Source organism: Protopterus annectens, chromosome 2.part2, assembly GCF_019279795.1.
Source record: "Protopterus annectens isolate FY-2018-M chromosome 2.part2, PAN1.0, whole genome shotgun sequence".
In the NCBI taxonomy this organism is placed as follows: domain Eukaryota; kingdom Metazoa; phylum Chordata; order Ceratodontiformes; family Protopteridae; genus Protopterus; species Protopterus annectens.
Genome location: NC_056730.1, coordinates 406,464,046 through 406,480,015, shown reverse-complemented (window position 1 = coordinate 406,480,015; position 15,970 = coordinate 406,464,046). Strand labels below are relative to the sequence as shown.

At 41.3% G+C, this 15,970-nt stretch overlaps 1 protein-coding gene across 1 annotated transcript in view; it reads right to left on the bottom strand.

Annotated features, from left to right (window-relative positions):
• The window catches only part of DHX29 (DExH-box helicase 29), a 1,644,099-nt gene that overhangs the window by 186,902 nt on the left and 1,441,227 nt on the right, over nt 1-15,970 (bottom strand). The window contains exon 24 of the mRNA XM_044064425.1: nt 5,841-5,931. Coding sequence (XP_043920360.1) covers nt 5,841-5,931 — 91 coding nt within the window. The remainder of the gene's footprint in view (nt 1-5,840; nt 5,932-15,970) is intronic.

Here is a 15,970-nt window from a genome sequence, read left to right as displayed (position 1 = left end):
AAAGTAGTAATTAGGGACCTGGGGACCCAAGTTGATAGCAATCTCTCATTCGACAACCATGTGGCCAAAGTGGTTAGAAAAACATTTTATATAGCCCACCTAATCATGAAGGGATTCACATCTAGATCAGGGGAGATCATCGTGCCTCTTTACTCATCCCTCATCAGGCCCATAATTGAGTACAATGCCCCTTTTGGGATGTACCTTACCAGATACCTGCAGCAACTGGAAAGACCCCAAAAGTAACTCACCAAGAGGATCAAAGGGTTCAAACAGATGCCATATGCTGCCCGGTTAAAGAAACTCCAGCTCTACTCAGTGGCATACCGCCTGCTCAGAGGCGATCTGTGCCTGACGTATAAAGCCATGTCCAACCCGGAATTAATGGACATGCTGCACCTCAGAAAATCCAAATCCCATTGAGCTACGCGCTCGAGAGACTTGAACCTCAGCACTGAAATAAATAGGACATGCTGGAGGGACAGATTCATAACCCAGAGGCTCCCTTCACTCTGGAATAAAATCCCAGTCCAGGTTAGGCAGAGTCCCTCATTGACTCTCTTCAAGAGGAATCTTGATGAGTGGATGGGAGATCATAGGTTTACCCCAGGTATCACTTCTGTGTCACTGTTAGACAGAGGCACAGTATACTAACCTCGAAAAAGGGCATAGCACAATTAATTTAAAATGGGTGGCGAAAGCCAAACACACTCTGGCTAGGCTTATAAATGCCCTAGGGCAGTTAGCCTAGTATGAACCCATGAACAAAACCAGATAGGGACATTACAGTGTTGTGGAACATTTTAAGACAGTTTCAAATCTTCTCAGGATACAAAATTAATGAAGCTAAAACAAAGGCAATAGTGGTAAATTATGTACCCACACAGAAATTGGTCCAACAGTATCCATATTTATGGGGACATGATAAAATTAAGTATTTAGGATGGATGGATTAGAAATGACTTTGCTGTGGCAGCTAAGGATATGTAGGAAGAGACTAAACAGAAGATAATACAAAAAATGAGAAATTGAAAGCTTTGTTATATGGATAGGGATACTAAGATACAAGCCATTAAAATGTTTTTAGTCCCTTTAGTCTTATACAAAGGACAGACATACTTTTATCAACCAGAGGAGATGCTGTGGATAGCAATTAAAAAAAGAGTTGAAGGATTTTATCTGGGAAGGGAAGACAGCAAGGGTCAAGTGGGATAAGATGATTCTTCTAATAGAACAAGGCGGACTAGGATTACCCAATTTGAGGGGGCATTTTAGAACAACACAGTTAAGGCACTTTTACATAGCACAAGCAGAAAACTATAATTCAAAGTGGAAAGGCATGATGCTGACACAGGGAGGAAGCTCAAGAAATAAGGAGAGACTGGGATTTTGGATGCAGACTCTTAAAAGAACAATGACAATCATACAGAGTATGCTATTCATAAAATAGCAGGGAGCATTCTAAGAACCAAACCAGCACAAGAATGAAGAAATGAGATTTTGCTGATGGGAATGACTGTGGTCAGGGATACTAGCAACAGGGAGCTGGAATTTATTGGAGAAAACTGGCAAAGGAACCAAGGTATTGGGTGCAAGTAACTAGAAAGAAAAAGGTAATAGAATGGGAAGAGGCCAAGAATTTACTTGGACTGCAGGTTAGAGATTGCCTTCCCTGTCTAGGATTCATATCAGAGTATTGGCAAACAGAAAGAAATAGGGGGCTCCTGAATGAAAGACCAGCACTGGTAGAGTTTCTAATACAATCTAGGACAGAAGCTGCAGTTAAAAAAGGAATAATTGGTAAAGCATATAAAATACTGCATGATAATTATAAGAATCAATCAGAGGAACTTAGAAAGGATTGGAAAGAGAGACTGGATAAGCAATTCACAAAGAGACAATCTGAGGATATATGTACATCTCCCAAATGTGCAACAAAGGCTAGAAAATTTAGGATCTTTGACTGGAAGTATTTACATATGTATTTTTATACCCCATGTAGACTCCAAAGAATTTTTCCTCAGATGGCTAGCAAGCATTGGAGGTGTGATGGGCAAAAAAGAGGTGGCTGAGAACATAGTTTTTGGGAGTGTAATGAACTGGCAGACTTTAGGGATTCCCTGCAGACTGCTCTAAAGGACATGCTGGGTAAGCAGATTGGATTGACTTAGGAGATGATTTTTTTTTTTTAGTTATGATACAGAATTGGAATTGCCTAGACATAGTAATGCCTTGCCGAGTCTAATTTTGGTGGCTGCCAAAAAACAATTAATAGAAAATGGAAATCAAAGTCTAGACCAACTTTACTAGAAGTAGTGAATATAGTAACAGAGATAAAACAACTGGAATTAGGATCTTTAGCAAAGGGAGGGAGCAAACTACATAGGAAAAAAAATGGGAATTATGGGAACAATATATGCAGAGCAGGAACAAGGTTTAAGAGGCAGGATTTAAATGAGCCATACAATGCTTAATTGACGACGACTGAATAGATTATAAGTGATGTATAATGTTTGCAAATACTAAAGTGTCATGTTGCTTGTTTTTCATTTGTATAAATGTGAGATTGCCTATGTCATGAGTGAAAATTTAATAAAGATGTTTGTTGGGTAAAAAAAGACTAAATGGCCTTGTAATATCTATGAGTCTGTGATGGTGGTGGTAACATTCAAACACAAGACATAAACCAAACCTGTTTCTGTACTAGACCAAATAAAAAGTAAATAATTGATAAAACACAACAAATATTAACAACTGTGGTAAAAAAGCTACTACCATACACCAAAAAAGCTTTCACATTCTTCCAATCCTATTTAGCACAGTTGGGGGTCATAGAGGGCCACACTGCTTTACCCTGTACTTACTATTTTTTTTTCAAAACAGAAGGTTAATTGGGTTCTGAAATTAAGTCCAAACCAGAACACAAAAAAAGATCTCAGCTGCACTCAAAAGAACCATGATTGCAAAGAAAATTCTTAAATCACACCAAGCCAAGATGATGAGAAATCACAATGTAAAGCTTTTAAACTGCAACTAAACTAACTGAAAACTGTAATCTAACTAAATCTTTAACATACAACTACATCCCTGCTTTACCTCTTTTTGTTTTAAGATCACTGTAACCTGCCATTAATCTACTGTGTAAATATGTAAATAGCATTATATTACTTAGCTCAGTTACATTTTTTTCTAAATTAAATGTATTATTTAATGACAACCCTTGACTGGAATGATATTCCATAATGTGTCATAATTTTTATTATATACTCTCTATGATGTTGTACAATGCAACCATGGTTGAACCTGCAATTAGTAATTTTTCATCAGTGCTTTGCCCTGGTAAACAAAAATAAATAATACAGAAAAATCTTCTGCAGAAATTGTAAGGTCTCTAAATTTAAACACACAGCCTCCCAAACTTAAATAAGGAATCTTATCCTTAAACAGGTTTCAGCTTAAGGCCATGGTTCCATTTTGGATACACACAAAGCCACATTAGGCCACAAGGGTGGATTATGAGTGTGTTGATGAACTGTAGTACCAAAACATGGACAGATGACCTTAAAAATACTGAAGTGTAAAATAAGTCACCGTTTCTGTTTCAACTACATGTCTCTGGAAGGCAACCCCTTACACTCCCTTCTTAAATAACATCACACATTTTTGAAAATATTTGCAAATCACATATAAGGTTTTCCCTGGTCAAACCATATAAAAATAAAATCTATAACATCTGAACAGAACACAGGGCTGCATTTTAAAATGTAATTAATGATGCTTCAGTCAGACTGAAAGCTGACAAAGCAGGGTGGGACAGTTCTGGTCAATATGGGTATGTGCACTAGAAAAAATGGAACCTCCGCTAACAGCTCACAAAAGTTAATAGGACTGTTACTGATGCCAGTTAAACCTTAATGGATATATTTTTTGTGAGAAACTATTAAACATGGTTTAACTTTTCCCCTTATAAGATTTTTTTATTGTTACTTTGTATATCTGTTTAGTTAGCAAGTACAAACAGCAGAGTTTCTCATCACTGACTCACAGTCCCACTGAGGCAGCCCTCTAGTTCACAAAGAAATACTACAAATGCAAAGAAGCCCATGTCTAGACCCTAGCGAGCTCCTTCACACATCATTGGGCACAGAAGTGAGTTTGAGTGCATCTGTGTATTTTTATACCTATTACCCCAGCTCAGACTTCTTCCCTGCAACTGAGATTCTTTATATCCAAAAAGACAATTTCCAGTGCCAGGGTCTAGGTTAAATTAATTTTTGTTCATCATGACTACCACCATGCTGGCAATGCAAGTGATACCCACCATGCTGAGTTCACAGGAAGGCTCTAGCCATCTAAGCCCGAGTCTGGCAAGGTTATAGTCACAGTCAATAAGCAAATGCCAAAAGACACCACTCTAGGGCATGACTCAGCAGTGCACCCTAGTAACTCTAATCTGGGTCATGGTCTACTGAAATATTGAAAAATCACTAACAATGTCCTTTTTTGTGGATCATTCTTTGCCTGCATCTCACTACAGATCTGATTGCTAAGGGAAAGCCCTGCCTGTTCTGAGATCTACTGATAAGGTTAAGATATGTTGCTGGAGACCTTAAAATCAAAACAAAACAGGTGTGGAAGAAGACTTGTACAGTAAACAAATATTAAGCAGATGGCAACAAAAGCCCAAAACTTTTACCTCATATATAAAACAGCTTGCTATAATATTTCAAAACTACAGAAATCACTTCACATTACAAAAACATTAAAACCCTTTTCTTCCCACTTTCTGGGTGAACTACTGGTACATAACACAGCAAATTATGTTGTAATTTTTGAATTAAGGTTCATAGGTAGGTACTAGGCTATCGGCCCAAGGGCCTACGTAAGCCTAGCCAACAAGGTTCCCTGGCGTACACCACCCAAGAAAGTTATTTTCCTGTGCCACTGTCCAGCACAGACACAGAAAGGATCCCCGGGATGTATTTCCTATTTCCCATCCAATTATCAAGATTTTTCTTGAAGAGTGCTAATGAAGAACTTTGCTTGACATATAGGCATTCAGATACAGACTCAGATACAGACACGAGGAAAAAAATATTCTTAAAAACCTAGTTTTGATGTGCTCTCTGCTCTAAGAATGCAGGGAGTTTCCTTAATGGTTTCATGGTCCTACCCAATACAGACAAAAATTGATAGTTCACAAACTGGTGAATTGCTAGTGCAGTACAAAACAAGCACACTGCAATGCAAAACATCTGATGAGAGGATGTATTATGGCCTCATCTTGACCAAACTCGCTCCTGGCATTGGATCAATAGCAGTGATGTGCTAAACAGTAGGATGCAGGAGAAACACCAGATGCAAAACAGCAGTATCCACACAGTGAAACTGTTATCCTGTTCTCTCTACTTATATAGTAACCCAATTTACTGCACATCCTGCCTTTTCACTGGCTGGCAGTTTCTAAAACAGCTCTTGAATGGCTAGTCCCATCCTGAAAACTGCATCAAGATCGTGCAGAAGATTAAGGTTCTGAACTGCAGTTTTTGTGGTATGGGGTTTGATTCCCAAAGTCCTCATTTGTCAAGTGTGTGACCTTGAGCAAGTCACTTAAAAAGACATTGCTACCAGGTCATCTCTGAAAGGGACTGGACCCTACCTGTTTAATTAATGGGTATTAATATTATTATGATAACAAGAAGGGAATAATGCAGTGGGGAATGAGACAGGTGATGAAACAATGTCAACATAATGAATGCATGCAAAATTATGTGAAGGCAATATGCTGGGGGGAAAAAAAGGAAAAATCCTGTATACTAATCAGTTTGTGAAAAACATACCTCAATAGTTAACAAGGCTGTTCTGCTCAGAAAATGTTTCCTACAATAAGACATCTCAGCACGATACCCCTCACTACGAGCTTTCTTCCACCTCAAAAGGGAAAAAAAGGAAAATGAACATCTCTGCTTATCAACACATAGCAAAAATAAATTCGAAATACCAACAATTTCACTTCCAAACTATGCAAAATTGCCAGTGTTTCATGAAGAGCAATAGTGTGGTACTTTGACTCTGTAGATAACAAACGAATGAAAAAATAGTCAACATTTGCTATTCAAGTCCTAGTTCTCTTTTGCAAATTGCTCAGCACATGGAGATGTTGACTTAAATGCTTCAACAAACAAAAAAACATGAAAGCAGTTAGATACAAAAAGGCTAAAGTATAAGATACAGACACTGCAGTGGTTTCTCAGATGTATGGATCTTGCAAGCACCCAATCTAATACTAAAATGACAAAACATCAAAGCAATTTTTCCTGTTAAATCTGGAAATTCCCATTGATTTTTGTTCATTTATAAAGGGATCCATTTTATAAATAAATATTGCATTAAACCTTGGTCCCATCTGCTTGAATCAGTGGTAGTATAAGTGGATATGAAAGATCTCACAGCACTTATCAAAAACAAAATAAACATAATAAATGGGACATATGCACAGAAAAGTGACAAGCTTATTAACAGCATGTACTAGTCTGTTAAGTTACCCCCCCCCCCAACCTTTATAGCATAACCATTTATTTAACTGAGCTAAAACATGTTGTACACCCCATGGTTGGTTGCATAATATTGCAACACAACATATTTTCAAAGTATCTATAATGCAGAAACTAACATTCTATCCAGAAAGTCTATATCCTGAATTTCAGCTCTGCTGTACCAACCATATGAAAACAAACTGTTTGGAAAGGGGGGGATAGGAAAATGTCTTTGAAAGCATTTCTGAAAGAACTGATGTCTACCATAATCAAAATAAGCATGTATAAAAATCCTTCAACATTTTAAATTATGCATAATCATTCAGAAACTATTTATATCACCTTTGTCCTTTAACTGGCAGTTTTAGCAATAATCATCTCCATAAAAATCCTGAAGTTCAAAATCATTCTCAACACTGTTCTGCCTTTCAGAAAGAGTTCTACTGGCAAAACATTTGTTAATCCATGGTTTAATATAAAAGTATTGAGACATAATGTTCTCCGGCTCACATCAATCTTTCCTAGCAGGAGCGACAACTGTAACAGTAAGTTTCTACAAATTAATCTTATTGCAATACTCATTCAGTTCCAGATCATATTATCGATAGTTTTACTTAATATATTCATGTCAGTCCAAAAAATCTATATATATTTTCCCATAAGATATACCCTACAAATACCTGCCCATCTATGGTAAATCTTACAAAAAAGTCCAGTAAAAGATGTAAGGATGCAATAAAAAAAGATTTTTCAACAATCTTCCATCAGCCTTATCACAATATAAAATACCTTTTAACACATATCAGTTTAGAACCCCAAGTTGTATATATTTATTTGACATTTGTTTACCAGGAAAGTCCGACTGGGTATGAGCCCATTTTCAGCAGAGGCCCAGGAAGAAAAGCTCCACAATACACATTAAGCAGAATTAAAAAAAAACTGAACAATGGTTATAAATATTAAGATAATAACAATGTAGTACAGTATGAGAAATACAATAAAAGAAAAATGAGCAAAATATAAAGGCAAGCAATAAAGTTGACCATACATTATATACAAGACAGAAGAGAGTCCTAATGTGCAGGTTACATAATGATACATGAAAAGTATATAACAAAATAAGTAATAGGTCGTAAGAATATAAAGAAAGGACATTAGCATGTTAAGACATTAAAGAGAGGCGAGGATAGAAAGTAGGTAAAGCAGGAAGGGAAGTAGGATAACCAAATAACCTTAAACAAAAAGTTAACTGTAAAGTACAGCTGTGCAAGAACTTACACAACTGTAAGAAAGAACAGTTGTGTAAAATCTTACCATAACCATAGATGTCCTTCTCTTCCATGTTGCAGTATTCATAACCTTTGGGTTAGCCTCTGCTTAGTGACCCAAACATCTGGCCAGTATACAAAAGTTTTAGTCACTGTAAGGTACTTGAGAACTCTGACAATGGTTGTAGGGTGCCTCGGCCATAAAAGTGACGTCTGCACATACCCTTCCTCAGAAATGAATGGCCCAGTCGGACCCAGTCCCAGAATAACTGCACAAGTCCTGAATCGCAAAGTGCTTTTTTTATTCAGGGGGTAGGAGGGTGGGATAGAATACTGCAACATGGAAGAGAAGGACATCTATGGTTATGGTACGATTTTACACAACTATTCTATGTCCTTCTATTCTCATGCTGCAGTGTTCATAACCTTTGGGTGAATGCCATAGCTCAAAGGGGAGAAGTGGAGAGTGGCTCGGAACCATTTTCCAAAAATCCATGCAGGATTGCCCTAGCAAAACCTGCTCTAGATCTGGACATGTGGTCCAGTTTGTAGTGTTTGGTGAAGGTATGGACAGATGTCCAGATAGCTGCTTCTAGAGCAGAGGCAGTGTCCAGCCCCTTGAAAATTGCTCCAGAGGAGGCCATGGCCATAGTGCAATGGGCTTTTATGTTAGAGTCCAGGTATTTACCATGGTAGGTATAACAAAAGGAGGTGGCTTTGGAAATCCAGGTAGAAACAGTATGCTTTGTCACAGCTTTTCCCAGAGCCCTGGGGTGAAATGAGACAAACAGTTGCTTTGATTTCCTAAGGCATTTGGTCTCATCTAGGTAGAATCTTAGTTGTCTGTGAACATCAAGGGAATGCAGGACTCTCTCACTGTCATTCTGGGGTTATGGAAAAAAGGTGGGGAGGTGGACACATTGGTTCAGGGACAGCTCATTGACCACCTTAGGCATAAATGACGGATTAGTCCATAGGGTTACCCTATCCTTGTGGAAGATTAAAAAGGGTGGGGTGACCTTGAGGACCGGGAGCTCTGATACTCTCCTGGCTGATGTCAGGGCCACCAAAAGCACAGAAGTGCAGTACATTGAAGAGGCTGTAGCTGCTGGCTCAAATGGAGCATTGGTGAGCTTCTGTAACACCCAGTTCAGGTCCTATGGCAGTGGAAATGGCCTTGGCTAAATGTAGAAGGAGGGGGAAGCAGTGCTGTCTTGGCCAAAAGAGAATCACCAGCAAGATTTTGGCTGTCCTGCTGAATTTTCATTAGAAATTTTTGTAAGAGTGGGGGGGAGGTATGCGTACAGAAACATCCATGAGATAGAGAAGGCATCCACTATCCTCACTAGGTGGCCTAGGTTGAACTAGATTGGGTGGCCTGGTACAAAACTGTGGAAGTTGTCTGTTCAGAGGGGAGGCAAATAGATCTATTTGTGGTGTCCCCCACCTGTGGACTATGTCCAGAAACACATCCCTGTGTAGCATCCATTCATGGAATTGTGACGTGGACCTGCTCAAGATGTCCACCACAGGGTTCTGAGCTGTGCGAATACAGACAACCTGTAGAATGACTCCATGCTGGACCGCCAATTCCCAGGCCTGGAGTGCAAGTCTGCATAGCAACTAAGATCTTGATCCCCCCTGTTTGTTCACATACCAAACAGTAGTGTTGTCTGTGAGCAACTTTAGGGGGGTCCTTATTTCAGAATATCTTGGAAGGCCATCAGTTCCAAGATGACAGCCCTTATCTCCCTGATGTTAATGTGTTCCCTCTTGTAGGGGTCTGTCCATGTGCCTTGCACCTTCAGGTTGCCCACAGCAGCTCCCCAGCCCAGGTCTGAAGCATCTGTGAAAATTTTCTGGACTGGAGTTAGGGGTTGTAAGGAAAGTCCTGGGTTCAGAGAGACTTGATCCAGCCACTAAAGGATCTCCTTCCTTAGGCTTGGTAGGAAGGGAATGGTATGGTCCAAGGGGTGGGAATGCTGGATCCATGTGGACCTCGGGTACAACTGAAATTTCTTCATGTGGAGTCTTGCCAGTGGCTACATGGTGACTGTAGAAGCCATATGCCCTAAGAGTCTGAGGTATTCACTTGCTGTCATTGCAGGGGCATGAATGACAGACAACAGGTATTCCTTCAGGCTTTGCACTTTTTGGGGTGGGAGGAATGCCATCATAACGTCTGTCCTGATTCTGCACCCCAGGAAGACTTGGTCCTGGGAGGGGTTTAGGTTGGATAAGGGGAAGTTGATGGTGAAACCCAGAGACTGCAGAACAGAAATGACTGTTACAGTAACCTCCAGAACTATCTCCAGACAATCTGCCTGGATCAGGAGGTCATCCATGTATGGTAAAGTCTGTACCCTAGAACCCTGCAATAGGCTACCACTGGTGCCAGACACTTGATGAATACCCTAGCAACAGTAGATAGCCCAAAGGGTAAAGCAGAGAACTGAAAATGTGAGGAACTCGCAGAGAAGCGTAAGAACTTACTGTATTTGGGCCGGATGGGGATATGCAGGTAGCCATCTTTGATGTCCAAGGTGGTCAAAAATAACTGTGACATTAGCAGTAGAAATAGAGTCTGAAGCATGAACATGCAGAAGATGGGTACTTGAAGAAAAGAGTTGAGGTGAGAGAGATCCAGGATGGGTCTCGATGGGCCGCCCTTTCTTGGGACCAGGAAAAGTCTGGAGTAAAAGCCATTTCCCTTTTCTGATGCAGGGACTGGTTGGATAGTCCCTTGAGAGAGGAGGCTGTTCAAGACTGGTTGGAACAGGCACAGCTGGTCCTTTGGTGGCTGTGGCATGCCTCTTAATAGTGAAGGAATGGCCCAAGTCATGAAGTAACCCTTTTCTGTGATTGACAAGCCCCATTTGTCTGAGGTAATGCTTTTCCAGAAAGGGAGACAGTGACAGAGAGTCTCTGGGAAAGGGGTATAGGATCTGGAGGGGGGAGGAGAAGGAGGCAGGTAGTCACAGAGGTTTCTGGGTTGGTGTCTGGGCAGGCTTGGAAGGTGGCTGCGGCTTTTTGGAACTATTTTTGCCTGTAATAAGAGGAGGAGGAGCAGAAGGTTTTCTAATGAATTGGGTCTTAGTAGGATAATTTCTGTGGAATTTAGGAATTGGTGACACAAACAAATGTTTCAAGTCCTGTAGTTCTTTCCCCTTCTGTTGAAGGGTTTTGAAAAGTTCTGCCACTTAGGCCCCAAACAAGGCAGTATTGTCCGGGGGGGGGGGCATCTAGAAGTTCAGCCTTGATATCGTCGGGTAGCAGTTGAAGCCTCAACCAAGAGCATCTTCTGAGCACTGAGACAGAGGCTGCAGATCTGGCCGAGGCCTCTGCAACATCATAACTGCATTTGATAGAATGTCTTGTCACTTGTGAGGACAAAGAGATCAGGTTAGAGATTTGTGACTTTATCACTGAGGTATCCAATCGTTTTGAAGCCTGAGTTAAAAGGGACAGAGAGTACTTAGACATATGTGTCTGGTAGTTGATGGCCCTAAATGCCAAAGTGGCAGAGGTGCACACCTTCTTGCCAATTTTCTCCATAGTTTTGCTGTCCTTATCAGAAGGAAGGAGAGAGGTAGAGGGTAGCAGTCTAGAGGGTTTGTCTGCAGAGACAGAAATCATACCAGGACCTGCAGCGGGGCATTTTATTAGAAATTTCACCCCTTCTGGGATCTTATACAATCTGTCAGGTCTAGGAGCAGGGGGTTGGGATTCAGGATTTTTAGAAGCTGCAGAAAATGCGTCTAAGAAGGCTGGTAGGACTGATGGAATGGCAGAAGGTGGAGGGGTATCCATTTGTAGGAGATCATAATACCTCTTTTGGACTTCAAACATTTCTGTGGAGTTCCATTTGAAAAACTCTCTCATCCGAGAGACATATCCTAGCAGGGAAGGCATTTGTGAAGCATAAGACAAAGAATCCTCTGAAGAGGAATCTGAAGAGTCTTCAGCCTCTAATGTAAGAGGTTCTACAGTCTAAGGCCTAGGGCTGAAAACAGGAGGGGCAGCCGGAGGACAAGCAGTCATGGAAGGCCTAAGGGCCATAAAGGCATTGAACAAACACTGAGAGAAAGCTTGCCAATTAGGCAAGCTCTCAGGAAGTGAAGTCACATTGTTGGTTTTCTGTTTCTTTTTTTAAAAAAGAAACAGGCCTAGAGGGTGTAGGCCCTAAGGAGGGCCTAAGTTCAGAAGCCTCGCTAACGGTGTAAGGATCGGCCAGGACGTCCACAGCAAGCTGAGGTTTACCCTCATTGTCAGCACCCAATGTCTCTATTACCTCAACGGACAAGCTTTAAGACCATGGTTTTGTGGCCTCTGGAATGGTATCCACCATACCAGAGTTGGCTGGTTCCGTATGTTCTTCCAGGTGTACCTCAGCCACAGGAGGAACATCATGTGGAAGCGGTACAGCAGTAGTCTCAGGCCTGGTAACTTTGTCTTTCATTTTTGGTGGCTTGATGGTATGGCCGGACGACCCTTCCATCATAAGAGCAAGAAGTTTGAGTCGTTGGTTCTCTAGACAGATATTAAGGGCGTGCAGGTGGCTGCGAAGAGTCTTTGGGATGAAGGCTTGACAAATCGTACAGGCCTGATGGTCATGGTTGGGTCTTAGGCAGAACAGACACAGGTCGTGGGCGTCCTTATGAAGTATCTGATGTCCACACTTACACCTTCCTTTTCTGAATGACATGAATGAACCTTGGCAGGCATGCAGCAACCAAAAAACAAGAAAAAGGCCCCAATGGGATACTTAACTTTAAATTGCAGGATCCGACGGCAGGATGAGATTATGTTCGACTGGTGGCAGAGAAGTTCTGAGGAAGGTATGTGCAGACATCACTTTTATGGCCCATGCACCCTACGGCCAACATCAGACATCCCACGTACCTTGCAGTGACTAAAGGTTTTATATACTGGTAACACGTTCGGGTTGCTAGGCAGAGGTTAACCCAAAGGTTATGAATACTGCAACATGAGAACAGAAGGACATCTTACCATAACAGTAGATTCCTACTGATCACTATTGCAGTATTACAAACTGTTGGGTTATCTTGCCAAATAACCTGGACATCTGTTCAGGGTACCACAGCTAAAAATTTTTATGGAGCCATACAACCAATGTATGACCTAAGTCTGTGAGCATAAGGATACATAAGAGGATACATGAGAGTAAATCCTTAGACTACCTCCAAGTCACTAAGCCTTTAGAGGCCTGAGAAAGTAAACAAACTAGTCAGCTAAGAGGTGAGAGACAACAACACAGCAGGCCACCTCAGTGGATGAGAAAAAGAAAGGAAGAAAAGAAAAATGGGGTAAGGTAAGGTAGGAAAGAATATTGCAACATAATCAGTAGGACATCTACATTTATGGTAAGTTTTTACAGAATTATGCCATTTCCTTCTTTAGATTACTTTTGCACTATTCCAAGCTGTTGAGTGATTCCCAAAGCTTATGAGGAATAAAGGATGGCTGGATAAAAAATAGGAGAAAGTACAGTTGTGTAAAATCTTACCATAACAGTAGATGTTTTTCTCTTCAATGTTGAAGCATTTTTTACCCTAGGGATCCTCTGCCAAGGGCAGCCTGACATCTGGCCAGTATACCAAAACCTTCTGACTGTAAAGGGAACGCCATATATCACATGTATGCTACCCACGCACAGTGTAGGGAATAAAGGCAACATCTGGATGTACCACCCACAGAATGGAAAAGCCTCAGTAGAAACGACAGTCTTAAGGATAAAAAAAGGTAATAAGAACATCCAGAAGAAAAAAAAGGACCGGGGGGGGGGGGGGGAGAGGGAGGGAGCGAATACTTCAATAGTGAAGAGAAAGGCATCTACTGTTGTGGTACGTATCACTGATGCAGTACTCTTGACAATAGAGGATGTAAAAGCTCAAGAAGATTGGGATGAGGAAGGGCCAGCAGAATCCTTAGGAAGTCATGGAGAATGGACTCTGGCAAAACCAGCTCTACCCTAGAAATCACATGCAACTTAGCAAATGAATGCATGCAAGTCCAGGTCACTGCCTCAAGAACATAATTAGTATCCAAACTCTTGAAAAAAAATACCAGAAGAAGAAGCCACAGCCCTAGTGGAATGAGCCTTAACAGATGAAGGATGGCTCTTCCCATGAAAAGAATAGCAAAAAAAGAGATAGCGTTAGATATTTGAGAAGAAATAGTTTGCTTGGAAACAGCCAAACCTAAAGACCTAGGATAAAAAGAAACAAAAAGCTGTTATTATTTATGAAAAGCTTTTGTTTTATCCAAATAATACCAGAGTTGTCTATGCAAATCCAAAGTTCGGAGAACCTTTCTCACTTGCAGACTCTGTAGAAGGGAAAAAAGTGGGCAAATGAATAGACTGGTTAAAGAGACAACTCATTAACCACCTTGGGCATAAATAAGAATTGGTACGAAGGAACATCCTGTCCTTATGGAAAACTAAAACAGGAGGAACAGCTATAAGGGCTTGTAGCTCAGACACCCATCTGGCAGAAGTAAGGGCCAGAACAAGAACAGTCTTCCAAGAACAATGCTGTAAGGAGCCGATGCAACAGGCTCAAAAGGAGCCTGAATCAATTTTTCTAATGCAAAATTAAGTTCCCAGGAAGGAGAGACAGGCTTCCTGGGAAACCTAATGTGAAGGATGCATTTAAGAAACTGTTTGGTCTCAAATCTAGAGGCTAAAGGGACAGTCAAAGGCAGATAAGTGGAGATAGCTGACAGGTGGGCCTTAATAGAAGAATATGCCAATCCAACATTGAGCAATTCATACAAATAAGAGAGAACCAAAGGAACATCCACAGTAAGTGGATTCAGTTTAGGAGAAAGACACCAAACAGAAAAACCTCTTCCAGCTGAATAAGTAAGATTTTCTAGTAGTGGGTTTCCTGTCCTCCTACAGGACCTGAAGCATGTTCTGACAAAAAATGTGTCTGTAGGGGATCAAAACTTTATCACCCACAATATCAGTTGAAGAGTGGACAGGTGGGGATGGATGAGAGTTATTTTGTTTTGTGTGATGTCCACCCTATGAGGTAACTTGTGATGATTGCCCTTGGCAAGATGCAGAACAGGGAACTAATGCTGTCTGGGCCAAAATGAAGTCAACAACAAGAGTTTGTAAGCATCATGTTTTATCTTGACCAGGGCTTTTGGAATGACAGGAAGGGGAGGGAAAGCATAAAGAAACATCCCATTCCAAGAAAAAGAGAGAGCATCCACCTGGGACTCTGGCACAAAATAGAGGAAGTCGTCTGTTCAGAGAGGAGGTAAAGAGATCTACTTGAGGAGAACAAAACTGATGGACAATGTTCAGAAACACATCTCTGTAAAAAGTACAGTTGTGTACACTTGCCATAAATGTAGATGTTCAAGTGTATTCACTGTTGCAGTCATCACATTTGGGTTATCCCTGCCAGGGTAGCTCTCAAGTCAGCCCAAATACCAGAGACTTAGTATTTCTGCGTCAGTTGCTGTCGCTCCAGGACTGACGTCAGGTTGTCAGTGGCGTAAAAACAGGCCGATGCCATTACATCAGGTTTTTTTTGCCCTGTTAGGAGCCCCCAATACGGAAGTGAGAGAGAAAGAGAGAGAGAGAGGAAAATGAGAAAAAGAAAGAGAGAGAGAGAAAGAAAGAGAGAGAGAGACAAGGGGGATGGAGGGCAGGAAACCAGGACTGCAACAGTGAATACACTCGAACATCTACATTTATGGTAAGTGTACACAACTGTACTATGTTCTTCGTGTTTCACTGTTGCAGTCATCACATTTGGGTTGATTCCCAAAGCTGAAGAAAAGGGTGGAGGCAGTCAAGAAGACTGGAGGCTGGCTAGGATGCCCTGCAAGACTGCAGTGGCAAAGCCTGCCCTGGATTTGGAGAAGACAGGCAGGTGGTAATGCTTGGTGAAAGTATGAACAGAAGTCCATGTTGCAGCCTCCAGGATGTCCCTGGTGGGGACCCCTCTGAGAAAAGCTGCAGAGGTGGAGCTTGCTCTGGTCGAATGTGCCCTGACCCCCTTGGGGGGAGGTTTTCCATGCTGTTTGTAGCAGAAATGGATGCAATGTACTATCCATTTGGAAATTGTTTGTTTGGATATGGCCTTGCCCTCTGCTCCTGCAAGGAAGCCGACTAGCAATTGATCA